The sequence below is a fragment of the Labrus bergylta genome, chromosome 3 (genome assembly GCF_963930695.1).
Source record: "Labrus bergylta chromosome 3, fLabBer1.1, whole genome shotgun sequence".
NCBI lineage: Eukaryota > Metazoa > Chordata > Actinopteri > Labriformes > Labridae > Labrus > Labrus bergylta.
In genome coordinates, this window is record NC_089197.1 from 30,884,297 (window position 1) to 30,903,946 (window position 19,650).

The following is a 19,650-nucleotide window of genomic DNA, read 5'->3' on the forward strand; positions in this document are numbered from 1 at the left end:
TTCCATCGCTGATTTCCTCTTGTAAAGATAACCCATAATGGATTTCCACCAAATACATCACTGTCAAGTAAATTGTGATAACAACTACTGCTGCCGTGTTCTACAGCCCCCAAGAGCTGCTTCCTTACAGATGATTTCATTATTTTATCTTCTTCAAAGATGTGCTCAGGAGCATAGAAAAAAAAGGGGGAAACTGGGGTAAACTTTTAAAACATTGGAACTTAATCTCAAGCTGAGTCAAAATGATAAAGAAAAGATGTGTTTAACAGTTATACCTGACGAGTGAAGACTCACCTGAATGCGACCCCGCCAGGGAGCTGAGCAACCGAGCGTTCTCATTGGCTCCGTCAAACAACTCCACGGAGTCATTCATCGCTGTCTGAAAAACAGCAAACTGGCCAAACACAACTGACGGAGACAAAAAAGGACAGAAAATAAAAACAAGTAGGAAAAAAAGGAAAAGTTAGTGACTTTTACTTGGGTGTTTCATTTACAGCATCTTTTGTTTTCCACATACATTGTGTGCTCATTTCTGTACTCACCAAACTGAGGGGACACGCTGATGGAGTAGGAGCAGGTCTGCCTTGTGGTGTAGTTCAAAGGATAGTTTGGTGACAGAACAACTCCTTCAGATCCTCCGTACTGTCCTCCGCATGGAGCTGTACAAAAGAGAATGACTTTTTTAAACTAAACAGTCCTGAAACAAAAGTCACATTTTACACCAATGCAGGAAACAAATGTATAGCCCATGTTACATGTACTGTTTATGTTGACTGCACAGTGTAAATCCTCAGAAGAGAGGGCATCAGCTTCACAGTCCTTTAGCATGCTTAAAGGAAGAATGTGTGACCTTTTGATCCAGTAGATGTCGCCTTTGAGCACCAACATGAAACCAGAACAAACTGCTGTTTGGCTGAACCGCCGCCATGCTAAAATCCTGCGCTCTCCTCCAGCAACACACCTCCAACCCCCCTCCAATCCAGTTCGCACGGAGGAGTTTAGCGCAAGCGGCGGACCGACTTGTCCTTCGCTCAAGGTGTATTTTGCCTGTGGCCTGCATTGTTGTGTAAGCAGGCTAATGTTAGCACACTTTCGTTAGCTCGTAGCTTCAGCGTAATCTAAAAATGCTTATGTGACATCAAAATAAGAAGTGAGTATGTCATTCTTCTTTTCTCTAGTTCTTGACTAAAACAGCTTTCAAATGCAAGGAGAGGAGTCAGCGTGTTAACATGGCTCCGACAACGACAAAGCTGGCGGGACTGGCGTTTCTCACTCATTGTCGACAGTCATGACTCAGAGACATTTGCAAAGCATACATTTCTGCTAAATTTACATGTAAAATGTAGCACATGTTTACTTTAATACAATTTCTGTGCCTAAACACAGGACTGTTCTCCCTCAGACCGACTCACCAATCTGAAAAGGCCTTACTCAAAGCACGTCTTAATGTCCGCAAGGTGTTGCTTTCTTCTTTATACATATGCATTTAGGGAAGCATTGTACACTTAATAATGTTCACGCAGCGTTCAATGGCCATGTGTGGGAAATTATTCACCTTTAAAGAGCAGCTGCAGCTTTGTGCAGATGTATTAAAAGAGGGTTGCAGTGGGAAAGGAGTGTTTTTAATTACCTTTCGATATATTCTGCAGAAACCTCAGCAGGCAAAGCATAAACACATTATTTCAAGATGTGCAGGGGAGCTGCACTGATTACTTTCAGCATAAAAATAAAGAACAAAAATCAGCTTTTAGGTATTAAAGAGGTCGCAGTAAATAGACAACTTTGGATAATGTGATAGTTGCAAACAAAGAGGGCACTCTGAGTGATGGCCGCGTGGTCATTCAATTTGAACTCAATCTGATGCTCACTGAGTCACTAATGCACTTTGGTGATTTCACTTTTTTTGACTATTGTTAAAGTCCATCTGTCTGCAAAAAGAGCCATCTGCTGTATCACGCAAGAGATTTCTCAATACTGAAAAGGCAACGTAGCATGCGTTATATACGATTTTAATTAATATCCTTTTAATACTTACTAAGATCTTAATAAGCAATTAATATTCAATGTATAACAACAAATGTCTTATGTGACGGTGTTTGTCTGAAATCCTGTGTCAAGTCGCATTGAGACAGCCTTGCAGCCTTAATAAAATAATCTATTGATGTTTCATGGAATTCTTTTGAAATCTTTTCCATCTGAAAGATTTGATCTTTCTTAGAAATTAAAATCATAACTCTGCGTGGACCTCAAAGACTCGGATAAAGCACATGCTCCATCTAATAACTGTTTTGTGTTGTCTCCATTTATCCTTTTAATCTAATTAGCATTTAATGGATAAATCCATCTGAAGTAGTACAAATAAAGTTATTTCACAATTTCTAGGACAGATTTTTGTACAAGTAATGAGATATCTCCTCATAAAGGTTTTGACCTTGTTAAATTGTTACTTTAGGCTCAAACAAAGTCAGCCTGAGAAGCTCTTTGCAGTTTGGGAAGGCAGTAACTCAGTCTGTAGGATTTGGGTTGGGAACCTGAGGGTTGCCCGTTCAGGTACCGATGCAGACCATAATATGGAAGTAGGTCTGGTAGCTGGAGAGGTACCAGGGCACTTCCCGAGTGCCAAGAACCATTGAGGTGCCCTTGAGCAAGGCACCGAAACTCCCAACCGCTCTGGTGCGCTCCCTGCAGTGTGTAGCATGTAACATAAAACCAGAATTTCCCTCAGGGATTAATCAAATATACAAAATAAAAATAAAATAAAAAATATGCAGTGCCCTTTATTTGTATAGCACTTTTTCATACAGGTACTGTAACAAGAAAGCAAACAAATGAAAATAAAAAAGGCGATAAAGCAGTTCTGATCACTTTTATATATGATAAGGTTTGTGCCTTTTTCCTTTCTTATTTTTAGAGCTGCTCAAATTTGACCTCTATATTTAACATACTTGGTAGTTATTGCTAATACGATACATCATTTTACCATTATTACTGACATAGTAGCTACAACTCTATCCTATTCATAGTTGTTGTTGTTGCTGTTCTTCTGTTTGTCTCTATCCTTCTTCCTGTATCTCCCTCTGTGCCATTTTTCAAGCTCAACAAAGTGTCACCAGGTGGCTGTTCATCATGAGTCAGGTTCTGCTTGAGGTTTCTGCCACAAAACCAATGACCATAACGTTTAAGTGCAGGTGCTCAGATTATAACTGAGTGTATTTATAGGGAAGGCAGGTATTCCTACATCTCTCTAATCAGTTTTAAGGGTTTAAACTTGTTGAAACAAATTTTTAAAACTTCAACCAAAATGTTGTTTTATTCCATCATTATCCCATCATTGTACATTTCATTTTGGTTTAGAGGTCAATCTGAATGAATACAGGTAATGTTGAGAAGTGTTTGTTTCTGTGACATATTGTGTTGCTGGTTGATGTTGATTTAACGATCCATAAATCTTTTATCTGGAAGCATGTGTGGATAGGTAGGACATCTATTCCTGAGCGCAATTGTGATGTGTAGCTGCTCTAACTTGTAAACATGGACACCGAAGTGAAAGGTCAAAAGTTCCACGATGCACAAGCGCTGCTCAGACAGGCAGTGAGTCACAGAGTCAACTCCAGCTGCTGCGGCCAGCAGATCAAACTGTGGTCGTTGGACTGTGGCGTCTCCAGGTGTAAATATGTGCAACTGTGTGAGGGGGTGATCAGCGCACTTCCGAAAAAGAGAGCCTGGCTCAAAGACAAACTCCCATGAATACATAAATAAATAAATCAAATAAGTGAGGCCCACATATATCAACATGCATTAGGTATGCTAGTGATGTCCTGCCATGCCTGTACTGCAGCCAACTTCACATACTGTATGTTTCCAGAAAATATGATAGGTTGGATTGAGGTCAGGTGACTGATCTGGCAGAGCTATAGCCACTCTCCTCTGTTTGACCATAAAATATTCATCGGTTGTCTTGTTTGTACACAAGGATCATTGCTCTGCTGCAACGTCCTAAAATTGGAACAATGCTACTCATCCATCTAGTTCACTTCAAAACAGCTCGCAGGGTACAAAGCCAAAGCAGTACAAAACATAGTAATACTTACAGACTACACTGTAGCCACTGTAGAACTATGATAACAACATAACAAGCAAACCCTTCTGGCAGCAATGCGCACTTTCATTCGCTTTGTTGGCTTCAGTCATTTACAGACATCATGTTGAAATGAAGCATTCAGATTTTAATCGTGCTTCTCTTCTTAGATTTCTTTTCTTCCTGCTGCTGCTGCTGGGAGCATTGCTCGCTGCACTCAGAGATGGTGAGCATATCACTACTTTCATCTGCTACTTTCTCAGCTTTTGGCTCAAGAGATGTTTAGTTTAGCAGAAAATGTATGTTGTACCCGAATATCACTTGGACCCTTGTGTCTCAGAGGCATTGTTACATAATGTTGAGAAAGTATTGCTTTTGATCTTTCTGTGCGTGTCTGTGTGTTTGTGTGCGGGAAAAAAAGAGATTTCCAACCAAAGGCTTAGCAGCATTAAGGAACATGAATTTATTTCCAAGGTTGTAAAGTTATGATTTAGTCTTTAAAACATGTGAAAAATATCCTGAAGAAAGAGGTGAAGCATTGTGCACTGCTTTGAAAAGCACCCGCGTTGTCTCGTAGCAGCCCATATAATGCTATGAAGCAGTAGTTCATATGCGATAGGCGGTATATGTTAGCTGTATATCACATTAGAAACTTGAAAAGCAATCTAGAAAAGTGCCTTAGTGTAGATTTTTATACCTGAGATGACAGATCTGCTGCGCCCTCCTCGGAGTACTTTCCTTCATCTTGACAAAAAAAAAAAAAAAAAAGAACCCAGCAGGAGGAAAACTTGAGTGAATCAATTTATGCGCCGCTGAGCTAGTGCACAGTGTGGGATCTCCTGTATCGGCGTACTGGGATTTCAAAAGGCCTATTAATCCCCACTACCACTGCCTGACCCACAAGAAGCCAAGTAGACCCACCAGTCTGTAGCTTGATCCATCTTGAGCACCCCCAAGAGAGTCACGGGCCTTATGTGAGAACAGCATGTGGGCGTGAACACATTTACTCTGCAGATTAGGCCAGCAGAGGTCAATGAAATTAGTGTCAGGTTTCTTGAATGTGTGTGCGTGTGGAAAAAAGCAGCAACAAGCATATCTGTCACCGTCGACACACACACACACACACACACACACACACACACTTGTGGTATTTTCTTATCTCCTCTCGTTCTCACCTCTTCCAGCCTCCTCTCTGCTTGTCTTGTTTTGGTTGCTAGAGTGCAAAAACCTTTCTGGCCCACTCCCAATGTCCACCCACAACATCATCTGTGATCCCAAACAGACTTTAGCCATCATCACCTCTGGGCTTCAATGATAATGTGAGAGCAGGGAGGGTGCAAAGGTTGAAAACGCTGCATGATAAATGGGACAGCACTTGCGATTAATATGAGGCATGAGTCATAGGCCTGCTAGTGGCCACTTAAGTGTGAGGATTTGAATTAACGTGCTGTTAAAAGAAATGAATGTTGTTCCAGTTTTGAAACATGATAATAGCCTGAACATTTTTTTCTAGCAGAACAGATAATGAAAAAGTATTTTTGGATAATGTGTTACTTTAATATACTGTAAGGTGTCTGAGTTGCCACCTAGACAGGAGAGTGAATTTAAATACAGTAAATATAAAATTGCTCAAATGTTTTTGTTTGCTTAAGGATGGGCATTCACTGTACAACAGTATGCATGTGGAATTTAAGCTGACACTGTGGGTGTAAACAGTTTACAACACACAACCGAGGTTCATGATTGAAGTGCTCACACTGTACAGATTGAAAGTGAAGCACAACCTGAGTGCTAACACTGTGCGTGTTGCATCAGGACAGAGCGTGGACAAATTGTCGACAAGTTGATTTTGGAAATGCTCACAGATAGAAAGTCAGATCTGTGTGTATTTCTATTGTCTCAAATCCACAGCTCAAAAACACATCACCAACAAACAAGCCAACTCGCAAGCTTTAACAACTATTTCCTGGCAGGTGAAGGTTCACAGCAGATTTCTGCTTGCCTGTCGTTGCATGTGCTGTCTGCCATTTTGCACGAGAGCATTCAGGGTAAAAAAAAAAAGGCCTCAAGTTGGAGACTCATGGCTCTGCTTTCAAAGTGCAAGAGTGTGCACTCAGACATGCAAGAAATTCATCTAACTGGTCGGGAGCAGCTGATTGGGCCATGATTTCCCCTCGTGCTCTCCTGTGAGGCAAATGACGCATGATCAAGCTGGAATCCAGTCCGACTCAAAATTCAGGTCAGAAACTGATACAATTTGCACAATTCACGCCCAGCTTAAAACAGATAATGACAAATTGACATTAGCATGTGTAGCTTCAGTACAGAAAAATAGGGAACATAATTTTTCCAGCTTCTACAAGTTTTTCACTGTCTTGGATGATTTCGGACGCCACCCTTGAGGGTTATTCCCTCAAGCCAAGTCTTCAGCGTTTCACTCTTGTGGAAACTGTGAATAAAGGGCTCAAACAGTCCACCAGAGAGGCCTGAAGCACTTTCTGATTTCACAGCCCTGAGCCCCTGCGGACTTATCAGGAACATGTCTCAAAGTCTATGAGAGCATGGGTGTGGACATTACGAGCTGGGCTCGTGTTCTATAAGCTTTACTCAGTAAAACCAATTTATACACTGGGAATGGAAAATATAGCAATACTTGGGTTTGGTTTTTACTCCTTTTCTAGACAGTTGTTGTACTACCACCCACTCGTCCCCCTCCTCTCCACTCCTATCCTTTACTACTTTCTTTTTTGTTTCCTAAAGCATCACAGTAATCACCCTCTCTCTCTTTACTCCCACTGATCCCGCGCACTGATATCGATTGATATTTTTTTTGGATTGATTCTTGTTGTGCTGCTGCATTCAAAACCTCAGGTCTAAAGGTCTTTTCTTGATCTACCCACAATTCCCCAGTGGTGCTGCTGTAGGCTCAGGTGTCAGCCTTATCAAACCCTCACACACACATGCTTTGATCACTCACACCCTCTGACACACACACACACAAATAAATGCAAAAAAAAAATAAAAATGCAACGCAAGTCACCCTGTTTCTCTCACACATCCATGTGCTTTGATCATCCACACATATACACAGGAACACACACATCCACAACACTTGTATAGTCCTACCTCTCACTGTCTGCCTCTGATTTTCACATTGCTCTCACACACATACGCACACACGCTAAGACACACACACAGCAGGGCTTGTGGTAAGTGGGAGTACAGGAAAATATTTCTAAAGTGTCCTAAACTTTGAAAGCAGAGTTGCACTTCTTTAATGAGATGTTTTTCTAACCTCAATAAACAGGACAATTTACAGGAGTTACACTTTTCAGACAGTGAGTTCATCACAACAATGTAAGAACTCCACATATACACAATCAAGTCCATTTATACCCACTGTGAAACACATAAATCTGAATGTATATTAAAGACTGTATGCAACATAACAAAACATCCCTTCATAGAAAACTGATTTGTTGAGAAGTTAAAGCCCTAAATGTACACTGTATTAATCCTGATAACAAACAATGACAATAATCAGCCTTTTGAGGGTATTTCTAATTTTGTTTAATATTTCAGATCTTAGAAGCAGTGTTTTTAAGAACACAGCTTGTTAAACTCCAAAAATCAAGAAAGAGGAGTCAAATTGAGGAGTCACTAAGAAGTCAGACATAGCTGAAATAAAAGAGGACCAGATTTTCTGTGAATCCCACAGACACACAGTAAGCAAACCCTAAAATTCTCTTTTTGCCAGCCCTTTTCAAGAAGTGCAACGGAGGAGAGAGGGAGTATGACTGTAGCCTCGTGGCTACGCAGTGTGTGATTCAGAAGGTCAGGGGATGCAGAGAAAAAACAAGTGACTAGTGCCTAGTGTAGCATGGATAAAGATGTAGAGAGGGAAGTCAGACCTAGCCAGCCATGAGAACCTATTGTGAGACCTTTGTTGTTTTTTTTTCCACTGGAAAGGCAAGGACTTCTGCTGTTCTTTTACAGCCACTGGAAGCACACTCAGGCTGCTTGGGTGAGTCACGGAGGTGGATACCTGCGATAGCAATTGACTGTTTGAAGTGTTGACATTGCCATCATGACTATTACCTGCCCCATTTTGGCCAAAACATTGTTTTTTTTTTCTTGAAGACAGACGTGACCGTATTAGGACAAGTGTTGGGCACAATACTGAAAAGTAGTAAAGTAACTAGTTACTGATTACTACTTACAAAAAATAACTGAGTTACTACCAGAGTTACTGCATTATAAAAGTAACAAGCGTTACTTTCTTGCTTCAATCTTCATGTTCACATTATTCAGTGTTGCTGTGGCAGAATTGAGCTATGACAACTCTCACATTTCAAATAACAGTGTAGTCATTTTCAATATGAAGGTATTTTACTAATTAGATCTCTAAAGGCAGTTGTTATGACCAACACATCACAGATATCATACCTGCGTATCAGTCTATAGTCCGGCTTACTGTGTTTTAAGTAAAGCCGGTTGTACGGAGTCTCTTCCTTGGTCTGCCGAGTTAACATGAGCTGCACTTGGGTCTTGGTTATTTGCAGCACCGGGGTATCTAGAAGCGTGATGTTCTTTAGCTCGGTGCTTCGTTCTTGTGAGAGAAGTGTTTCTTCCTGCACATAGACTTCAACTGACTGCTGTATTCTTGTCGTTTAACTCGAGCAGGGAATAATAATGTTGGTATTTTCGAGACAGAAAGCTCAATTGACTTCTCCACTGCCTTTTTTTTTTGTTTACAGCGCATGACGTTCTTTCTCCCAGGATGCTCCGGTGCTGACATTAGCGTAGCCTGGCCCGCCAAATCTTGTCAATGCACCTTAATCTTGTGTTGTTGTGAGCTGACTCACACACTGAATAGGACACAAGGAAGGAGCAGGAGGGACTGAGTCGTTGGCTAATGCTAAGTAAACAAAGCTACTTTGCCAATGCACAAGTCTGATTTATTCGCTGGCTTATCAGCATGTTAGCTACAGTACATCCCACTGAATAGGTTAGCCTAGACACTGACTTCTGTGTCTAGGCCACCATCAAATAATTGTATTTGCCAAAAACTTGTAGTGTGATAAAGATCAACACAAATTTACATGACAGCCATATGTCCACTATTTGCTTAAAGAAGACAAAAACTCCAAAACCCCAACACTAAAAATAAAGCAAAAAGGTGAATTCCCCTGAATTAGCTTATATCACTCTGAAGCTTAGGTGACTTCTAGCTTGTAAAGTCAGCTGAAGTCCCGTCTAGCCACTTTTTGAGCAATGGAGGATTCCGCTTGTTGTTTGTATATTGGTCGGAAGCTGTCGTTTGAGAGGCTCTTTCATGTGCTTATCTGGGATCAGTGTCAGGACATGTAGCCATGATGTTAATCAAAGCTAATGATAGGTTTGTCACCCCTAAGTTACTTGTCAGGTTTTGAATAAAAGAACAACCACCTGCAGGCCAATGTGTTTTGTGTTTACTTCCAATGGAGAGCAATCAAACTTTTACATTTCAGATGTTTTGTGACAGGCACATATGGTCTATTTACTGTATACCCCACACAGCAGTAGACATACATATTATAATTAAAGTCCAAGCTGTGATGTACAAGCTTGATTTAAGATGTTAACACAGATTTACACACAATGCACCTTTTGTTGGAAAGTTGCCTGCAGTGATGTCATAGACCTACACGGATTCATGTCCTTAAACACACCATGAATAACAGTTGAGAATTAAAGCAAGTTTGCATGAATAGACATGAGTGGTTTCCCATACTCTGTGTGCATGTGTGTGTTTTTTGTGGGAAGGTGCGTGTGCGTGAATTCTGCCTCTGGGCGGCACTCTGTAATAGCTATGTCTCTCTCTTGCTTTACCTCTCTGTGTCTCTCTCCCTCTCTTGCACACTAACACACACACACACACACACAGCCTATCAACAGTCACGGAGAATTCCTTCTTTCTCGCACCGGCTCTTAGTTACCATGGAAACCAATAAAAGAGTGGTTTAAGATGGGATGTGTGTGTATGCGTGTGTGTGTTGTGTGTGGGTGTGTCTGGTTGAGAGAGAGAGAGAGAGAGAGAGAGCCAGAGAAAAATCGTGAGAGAAAAATGTAGAGTAAATCAGGCACAGGCACAGACAGAGAAGGTGGGAGGCAGGTAAAATAAGAAAGTGAGAGGGGGGGATAAGGAGAGAATAAAGAAAATAGAAGAAGGTGAAAGAGGAAAATATGAGGGGGGGGGGGGGGGGGTAGAGAGGAGACAGAGGGAGTGTAAGTGGAGATGTATTATTTAAAGAGGTCTCACCCTGTCTAATGAGTTTGGTCTAAAAGCCCCAGGAGCTGCCCAAAGAAAGAGACAGACAGACAGAGAAACTTCCCTAACTATGTGGGGAGAAAATCCAATGTGCAATATGGACCAAAGGAGGAGAAGAGCTAGATTACTGGGAAGAACTGGATTTAGTTAAAATGTTCTGCTTTAAATATGTGAATTGGTCTAGAGTGTCAGTTTCATCAATCTGTGTCTGTATCTGGGACACAAAAAGGGTCCGGGCCAGTAACCAAATTCAGATCTGTGTTTCTGGGGAAATAAACAGAACGAACAAACTGAACCAAAGAAGAGCTGAGCTAATTTTGTTTCAAAATGTTGTGTTTGGTCAGCTTGTAAAAAAAACTAGGGGACCCGCGGAAATACACAAAAGAGGTAATGCACGAGACGTCAACGTGCAGGAGTCACTGCAGTTACAGCCAGTGAGTGTCAGAAAGCACATACTGGTTACTGGTGGCAGTAAACTTTAGTTAAGCTTTAAATGGTCGGTCTTTTCAGGAGTTACCCCCTGACGTTGTTCTTTGCAGGCAGCATAGATCCTCTGCAAATGTAAAATGTTTATATTTCAGCAGATAGATCATATGAATACCTATACGATCAATGATGACTCAGCATCTAAGGACAACGGATTATGTTTTCATGCTGGGACCTAAACTCCTGCAGTCCAATCAACACAACTGATTGTATGGCAAAGGATTAAGAATTGTCCAGTCCATAGATGTTTATCAGATTAAATTAAATCATGTATGTAGTCGTCACATTAGAAATAGACTAGAGGCAATGGGAGTTTAAAACGTGTTCAGATCGAGCTTGCTTTCCCAAGGAAGCTGATATTATGCTACTGACTGCACAAACAGATTCAACAATCAGGTATATATAAATCTAAGGAAAACATTTCTGGCCAAATGTCAACGTCCACGGTCAACTGTGCCTTAAGTAAACTCTAGGGATCTCTGTTGTGTCTAGATGTCCTCAATTTGAGCAGATATTCATCTGTATTTCTCCCGTTTTTGTCACTTCCTCTAATGAAAACAGCTGAGATTCAGAATGTTTTGACACCCAGTCCAACTGAGGGGGCGCTGTCCTGTGGAAAAGTGTCGTCAATGCACACCCTCTATAGTTACCTCACAAGATATGTTTCAAGCCATACTGTATGTATGTATGTACCATAGTAGCTAACAAGATACTTTCCCCCTTTATTTTGATATATACCCAGAATGACAGTATGATAAAGAAATAGCTACTTTAAGTGACGGGAACAATTATTTTGTCCTGATCTTTGAACCCGCCTGTGGACAAAGCAGTATGTCTTATCTCTTTGATGATCTTGTGGTGTAAATGTGGATAGTGCTTTTTGATTTCTAAGAAAAACTCATCCTGCTGGCCTCTAACAGTCACTTAAAGAAGATCTATTAAACTCACTTTCACCATTAATAATGTCAGTCTGGGACACGTATTGAGAAGCGTTGAGAGATGTACAGCTTACAAACCTCCTTATGTATCTTATACTGGCGTCAGTAAAATCCCTAATTGTGGCCTCTGCCTGAAACGGTTAATTTCAGCTCCTCGTCTCTTTGCAGTTGTAGAAATCCAACATTGTTACGTTATATGCATGTATAAAAATATGGCTCAGCATAATAGAGCTCCTCTAATGTGAAAACATACACAAATGCTGTTTCTGCAGCATGATCTCCTCTGACCAGGCCACTGTGCTTTCAGGCATTACAAATAGAATTCATCAGTTTCATCCCTGACTGTCTGCTATGCTTTTTTAGGTCATACAGAGGCATCAGGATCTTTTTATAACCAGCTAAACTCCAGGAGCTTGTACTTTAAAGTGTACTTTACTCAGTGTATGACAGCGTAAACTCCAATGTATCATTATGTAGAAGCTAAAGGAGAACACACCTTAAGGGAGTAAAGTAAATATCAATTACAATACAATACATGAATCAACGGCCTGATTCACTTCAAGGCCTTTCAGGGTTTGAGATAATTTTTTATTTGATGGAGCACCATTATGTGGTCTTCCATTACAAGCCTTCATATGTGACTAAAATATCAATACTTGGCTTGGGTTCATAAATACATTATTGTGGGGGGGAAAGCATCTGAATAAAAAAATGAATCAATTTCAACCACCGCTATTTGCTAATGAAGACGGATACTGTATCAGAAAAAAATGTCTTTATGTATGCTTACAAATACTGGAAAATATTAATTTAGTCCAGACAAGAAGAGACAATTGTTTGATTTTTAAGTTAAGGCCAAATGACTGACTAACTGTGTTCCTCATTTCTTCTCTGAAGTCAGCCCTAGTCCTTTCATTTATTGAAACTGAACTAGTGAAGCCCCACAGCAATGTGCTATTACATCCAAATGAAGTCACTTTTTTTTTTGTCTATAACTTTGATAATTTAAAGTTCCTGAAAGATGTGGCTCACAATATGTAAAAAAAACAAGGTTCATTTTCTTTCTTTCTTTGAATTATTTTCTTGTTTCATGCTGCTGAACAACAGATAATCACATCGTCTTTTTTAAAACCATACTGGACAAAGAAGTGTCACAGAGAGCCGGCTGTTTTATCTTGAAATAAGATAACTCCAGGAGCATTTCTTCCCTGCTGTCTGTTATTCATTGTTAAGCTGCATGAGTGCAATTATCTCATCTTCATTCTCTCCCCTCTTAGCTGTGTCTCAGACATTATTTAAAAAGATTTCACAGGAGCCTTTCTGAAAGTGTTAAAAGGTATATACGTAAGTGGGTTGTATTTTCTCATCGTGTGTGTGTGTGTGTGTGTGTGTGTGTGTGTGTGTGTGTGTGTGTGTGTGTGTGTGTGTGTGTGTGTGTGTGTGTGTGTGTGTGTGCGCATGCTTTTACTGTGTCTTTTGTGCTTGCTTTAAAATTCCTTCCATGTCCTGCCACCTTGCTCCATGGCTTATTTGAATTTTATCCGCATGTGGCATCAGGCTAAGATCACACACTCTCAGGCAGGCACTGCCAAACGCACGCACACACGCACACGTCCCAAATCCCCAAAATCACATATACACTTTGAATGGCAGTTTGTCAGTTGTCACTTCCTTGGCTCTCTGAGCTGTCAATCAATTAGACAGTTCAGCCTTCCAATCGCTGACGGACTCTGTTGATGTGCATGCGCACACACACACACACACACACACACACACACACACACACACACACACACACACACACACACACACACACACACACACACACACACACACACACACACACACACAGAAAAGACACTCTCACACACAGAATACCATTTAGGTTTTTTAGCAAGTCATTATTTTTGCCTGGTTTTTCTACCTATAAGGAGTCATTGGTAACCTCAAGTATTGGGTGCAACATTTAAGAGCATGTTTGAAAAAAAGAAAATAATATATTTGTCACATTTTCACAGTTTTTTATGACTGTTTGGTTTTCCCATAATACATTGGAGATGTATGTAAGCACAAGCAGGTGTTTTGTTCCGATACTTTATCATAAGCAGGGAGGATCCTATGTGAGAGATTAGATGAGGGTCACCATGGTGCATTACGTATGTAAAGTTGCAGTATTTGATGTGTGTCTCCTACCTTTACATGATGGCAGAGCACTGTCCCACATTGGCTTCCCATCATGCCCCATGACACAGGTGATGGTTTCCCTGCCCACTGTTGTGTAGCCGTGGTGACAGTTGTAGGAGACCTGAGATCCCAGTTTGTAGTCGTAACCTGTCCGACTGGCGTTCATTATGTTACCAGGGTCGAAACAGGCCTCTCTTGGTTTTTCTGTGGAGAAGAGATTGAGATGAAGTGATTTGGAAAGTAAATTGCTTTAGTGTTAGCCTCTCATCTTACAATTTTTATTTACAGTATATATAAATGAATAATAAAAGCCTACACATAGCTGTATAAGCGAATGTTTACATTGCATGAAGGAAATGCAGTATTTTAGTGATATTTGTTGACCCTCATTATAGGCTAAATTGAAGTTTGTCTGCTAATCTGCAGATTATAGATAATAGGGTACAACGATGGTTGAGACAAAAGAGCAGTATGCGAGTTAAAGATGCAGAGTCAATCATGGTGAAACACTGCTTTGGATCTTTATGACTTGGCATCTGACCAGCCTGGTTGTGTTTTTGTTACTGTGATCCTCAAATAACAATGAGATATTGGGCTTGACAGAGGGAAACTAACAGAGAGAGACAGAGGAAGAGAGAGAGAGAGAGAGGAAGAGAGAGAGGTGGAGGGCTATATAGAAGAGAAACAGGGAGATTATTAAGGTTGTGTTTTAATTAGAGAGATGACAGATGAAAAGTCGAGATTTAATGACAAAAGTACAGAGGTGTGAGGTAGTGTGAGGCGACAGACAACAGAGAAGGAGATAATCTTTTTTTAATTAGAGATAAATGGAGTGAGAGAAACATCAGGGGGGGAAAAAAAGAGTTTCAAAAACTTGACAGAGCAAATCTAGTCTCTAGTCAGACGAACAACTTATCATCAGTTCCGCATTGCTGTTAAATCAGCCCCAGTCAAGCAACGTCTGTAAAACCAGGATGAGTCACAATCTGTGGAAGTAAACAACTGACGAGCTGACACGAAACAACACAGGCTTTCATGTGAAGAAAAACACTTCTGATGTACAGTAAGGGGGAATGAACGGAGTAGGTAGCTTAAGTTATTATCCAGTTTGGAACAGGAAACACTCCTGTATTGACTTTTTAATCCCTACACTTCTGTAATACTCTTTAAACTATGAGCCCGCTCAGAAAAGTCACAACACAGACGTAGTAATACAAACCAAAAATCCCTGTCTATACTATAGCTTTTCTCCCTTAGCTTATTTGCGGAACATGTGTTTCTCTATTCCCTTGTTTTCCTTTATATACTAATGTTATTATATCAGAATTTTATACTTAGATATGTTTCTATCAAATATCAAAATATATTGATACCTGTTTCAATACAACTGTAACAAAAGTAGAAGCACTCTGCACCAATTATTGGGATATATTCACATTTCTTGTTTAATTAATTAACAAAAAATGCATGTTAAGTCCTGATCACACTCTTAATTATCAGAATACAAAGCCAATGTTTCAATACCAAAAATGTGCAAATGCTTTGTGCAGTAACATCATCTGCTCTCTGTCTAATTGTAAGATAGTTGAGATCTCTGGGGGGATTGTCAGTGTAAGATCTGCACATACCGGTATTCAATAAAACTGGGTTTAAACATAATTGCAAAATGTATTCAAAGGTCTTTTGGGAAGAACAAGTGTGTAGGCATCGTTTTATCAATGAAAATGACTCTAATTTATTCACACATTTGAAAGCACTTTTTTTTGGCGTGGCTTGGCTCAGGTTTTTTAGATACAATGAGAAAGGGGGGGGGGGGGGGGCACTGATCTAAGCGGGCATCCCCTCTATCCACTGTCCTGTCTCTCTAATTAGAGCATAAAAAGCCATAAAAAAACATCTGAAAAATCAAAAAGCGCTGGGTTCAAATTACAATCAACGATCAATGGTGTGGTGTAATGTGGTTTTATTTTAAAGCTTTTTTGTACTTTTGTGGATCTACAGATCACTTAAAAATGTATTGATTAAAAAATGTGGAATAAAATAAAAAGACTGTATCAAACATTTTGACAACCTTAGCATGCATATGCCTGTGAATAATGGATGTATCTTTGACCCCCTTCAACCCTCCTTATGGTTCTTATTAAACCAAATTCCACTCTGTTTATTGCTGCTTTTTGAAGGAGGATCATTTTCCCTTCAAAACTGACAGAAATTGCAAGACCGTATTAAATCCAGTGCACTACATAATCAACTGCTATTAACATGTCGCCTTCTATTATTTGCCCGATCCTCCATGAATGCTCAGGCAATGAGGAGAGAGGGGCTGATTGCAAAAATCCGCTCAAATGACTAATCAATAGTGTGCAGATTGGTTTTAAAGCATGTGGTTGTTATCTGAGAGGGAATCCATTACCTTTATGTGACCTTGTAGGAAAATGTACAGGGACATTAGATTATTAAGGCAAAGTTTTGGGGGGTTAATTACCTCTGAATTCAATGGCGAAACCAGACATGCCCAGTGAGGCGTCAGATCTGAATGCGAGGAAGAGACTGTTCCCACCGCTCTCTATTCGTTCTGGGGCCTGGTTGCCTTGGAGACTTGCTAGTAACGGCCCATTAGAGTCTTCACCTTCATAGATGTGCAGGAAGTCGTAGCTTGGCTCCATGTTGAAACTGGGGGAACAAAAAAAAAGAAGAAGAAGCAGAGAAGCTTTATGTAGTAATATATTGAGATTGATTGTGTTGTTTGTTTATGTGTGCCCTTGTTCAAATTCTCCAAACAATTAATCCAGTGATGTGTGTTAAATTAAAATACCAGCTCCTGTTAATGACTGCAAATTAGTTTGTGCTGTCTCTCCTTTAATCTTCTTCCTCTAATTTTGACGTGTTTGACATTTTCTAGATGTGTTTACTGCATTCAAAAGTGAAAGTTTTGCTTTTCTTCCTTTTCTTGAAAGAAAGGCTGCAAAAAATGGTCCAAAACACCGACTCCATTGATATTTGAGAAGGAAATATCCTGCACTCATTGGTGTGTTTGTGCATGAGTTGTGTTTAAACCCAACACATATACCCTGAGTTTTTACACCTGCATGTATGGGCTTATAGGAGCTACTAGGCCTGTTGCTTCTCGATAAAAGTTGTGCTTGTTTTCACTTTGACAGCTTTTCCTCATCTCTCTGCACATACATGAAGACATCCGGTCCTCATGAGGGTAGAGTATAAGAACACACACACACTGACACAAGGTCTCTGTGTTTGCTCTGGCAGTGGTTGTGTTAGCCTTGTCTCCCACCTGTCAAACAAAGACAAATTTGTGTGTGTGTAAGCACAGGCACACACACACACACACACACACACACACACACACACACACACAAACATACATACAAACACACCTATACACTTTCAGAGTGTGTATGTGTACATAAGCTGTGTGTCCCACCTGTCAGTTTAAACCAATGAGCTCAGTGTTTGGCTGTTAGACTTGGGACATTACTGTGTGCGTGTGTGTGTGTGTGTGTGTGTGTGTGTGTGTGTGTGTGTGTGTGTGTGTGTGTGTGTGTGTGTGTGTGTGTGTGTGTGTGTCATGTTGCAGTGAAGCATTATTGATAACCAGCAACAGAGTAACCAGCAGAGCATCTTAGCAGGAAGGTGCTGGAGAACCTCTTTCAGATGTTTGATAATCTGAATTGTCCTTATTTTGTTTGTTAACCACATGCACCACACATTCACACCACACGAACATGGTACATGGGGAAACAACGAATGCATTTGAAATCCTCAGGTGGCTTTAAATGTATTTACAAATATGATGGAAATGTGATGGAACTCCAGAGCGATTCAAAAATAATCATATTGAAAGTTTGGACGGAAGAGGCGTTAGAGGAATTTTTGAAACTTACAAAACACCTTAAGTAATCATTACCGAAGTCAAAGTAAGTGCAAAGAATGCTCAAGTTTAAGCCCTGTGTTTGTATCTCATGCACATTGGGCTTAACCGCACATAAGCCCCCTCTTTGCACTGACAAAGCATTAAAATGATCCCTGCTAATACCTTTTGCATTGGTGATAAAATTCAGGGTCTGAGTGCTTAAACTACTAAATGTCATAAAAAGAAAGCAACATAAAGATGTCAGTGAACAGAACAGCAGCGTCCCCGCTCATGACCACAGAGGAGAAACAAAGGGGTCAGTTAAAAGTTAAGACTTCCATCCAATCAATCAATACAAACGTTGTACCCTTTAAGAAGTTCTTTTTGACTTTGTTTAGTGATTATTCATACAGCCCCCTCTTATCGCCAACATCCCATTTTATTCATACAGCCACATTAAGGTCAGTACACACGCTGTGAGAAGACATCAAATGTGACCGCTGTCAGACAGCGGTTTGCAGACAGAACATTTTGCAAACATGGCATCATCACCTTCTGACAAAGAAAGCATGATGTGATGTGAACTATATGTAATTATCTGGATGATACATTTAGCGCTACAATAAGGTAGAGGGTCAGTTGGACTCTCTATGGTCAATTTTCAAAATGAGTTATGATTTAATTTGAGAGACAAATGCTGCTGTGATCTGATTCAAAGACTCATGAAAAGACTGAGTCATTAGAAATGGGGTCCATAGAAATGGATTTCAGCTGTGTTTATAAAACACAATGACTTCTGTGAGTAAGATGAGTAATGACAAAGAAATGACACACAGCATTCACAAAAGAAACCAATATCATAACAACTTAATAAAGAGTGAAATCAAAACAGTCTTTCTATTACAACAAAAGGAAATGATTAGTAATTTAGCTGAGAAACATGAAGACACTGTTTGTGCTTTGGTGATCTGGAGAATGTTCCCTTTGCTTTTCTCTCCTTTGCTACACATGAGCATATGTAAATAAACACTGTCCTTTTTCTAAAAAAAAAGTTGGATAATTGACTTTTACCTCTCATATTATAATTTTATCCCAAACAGGGCTTTTGTGTCAGTGAACATACAGGGCCTAATATAGAAAAGGTCTGCATGTGTAAAAACGTTTATAAAATCTATTTCACCTGCAAACAAATGTGCAAACTAATCTGCTAGGGCGCCTCTTTCAAATGTGCAAGACAACACATACTGCCCATTAAGTAATTTCTCCTTAGTGAATATGATTTGGAGCTCTACAGTGACCTTACACTTTTTCAGTGGCTCTGGTTCCGGATGTAAACTTCCCCATTCAAATCCTCCATAGATTTTTCACAAAATCCTCTTATCAAGAGATTGGCCCCTGGAACCAAGACAGCCAGCTGCCCCAATACTCATGATAATAGTACATTTAGCTCGGCACCTAAACGGCATTAAAAAACTGAAAAACGGTGCGAGACCGTGTACATAATTTTAGTCCAGAGTCAAGGAACTACCCATCCCACAATCCATTTCAAATTATATTGTTTCTTCAAAAAAGTAACTTTTGTCATTGTTATTGTGTTTATACTGTTAATACAAGTGTTTTACTATACTTGTAGTTTGTGTTGTGGAATACATCAACTACATTCACAGCGGCATGACAAGGTTATTAGTACATTTGGTGTTAGTTAACTCACTAGCTAGCCTGCTAGCGAAACTTATCTGATCGCATTCGCAGCTGAGGTGCGGGAAACATTGCCAAGCAAGCT

The 19,650-nt window shown here is 40.1% G+C and overlaps 1 protein-coding gene across 1 annotated transcript in view; it reads right to left on the minus strand.

The window, feature by feature from the left end:
• Window positions 1-19,650, minus strand: part of LOC109989353 (CUB and sushi domain-containing protein 1) — a 197,989-nt gene that overhangs the window by 78,425 nt on the left and 99,914 nt on the right. Inside the window, exons 26-29 of the mRNA XM_065953146.1 lie at window positions 16,482-16,669; window positions 14,006-14,200; window positions 543-659; window positions 295-408 (exon numbers count right to left, since the gene is read on the minus strand). Of these exons, the coding sequence (XP_065809218.1) occupies window positions 295-408; window positions 543-659; window positions 14,006-14,200; window positions 16,482-16,669 (614 nt within the window). The remainder of the gene's footprint in view (window positions 1-294; window positions 409-542; window positions 660-14,005; window positions 14,201-16,481; window positions 16,670-19,650) is intronic.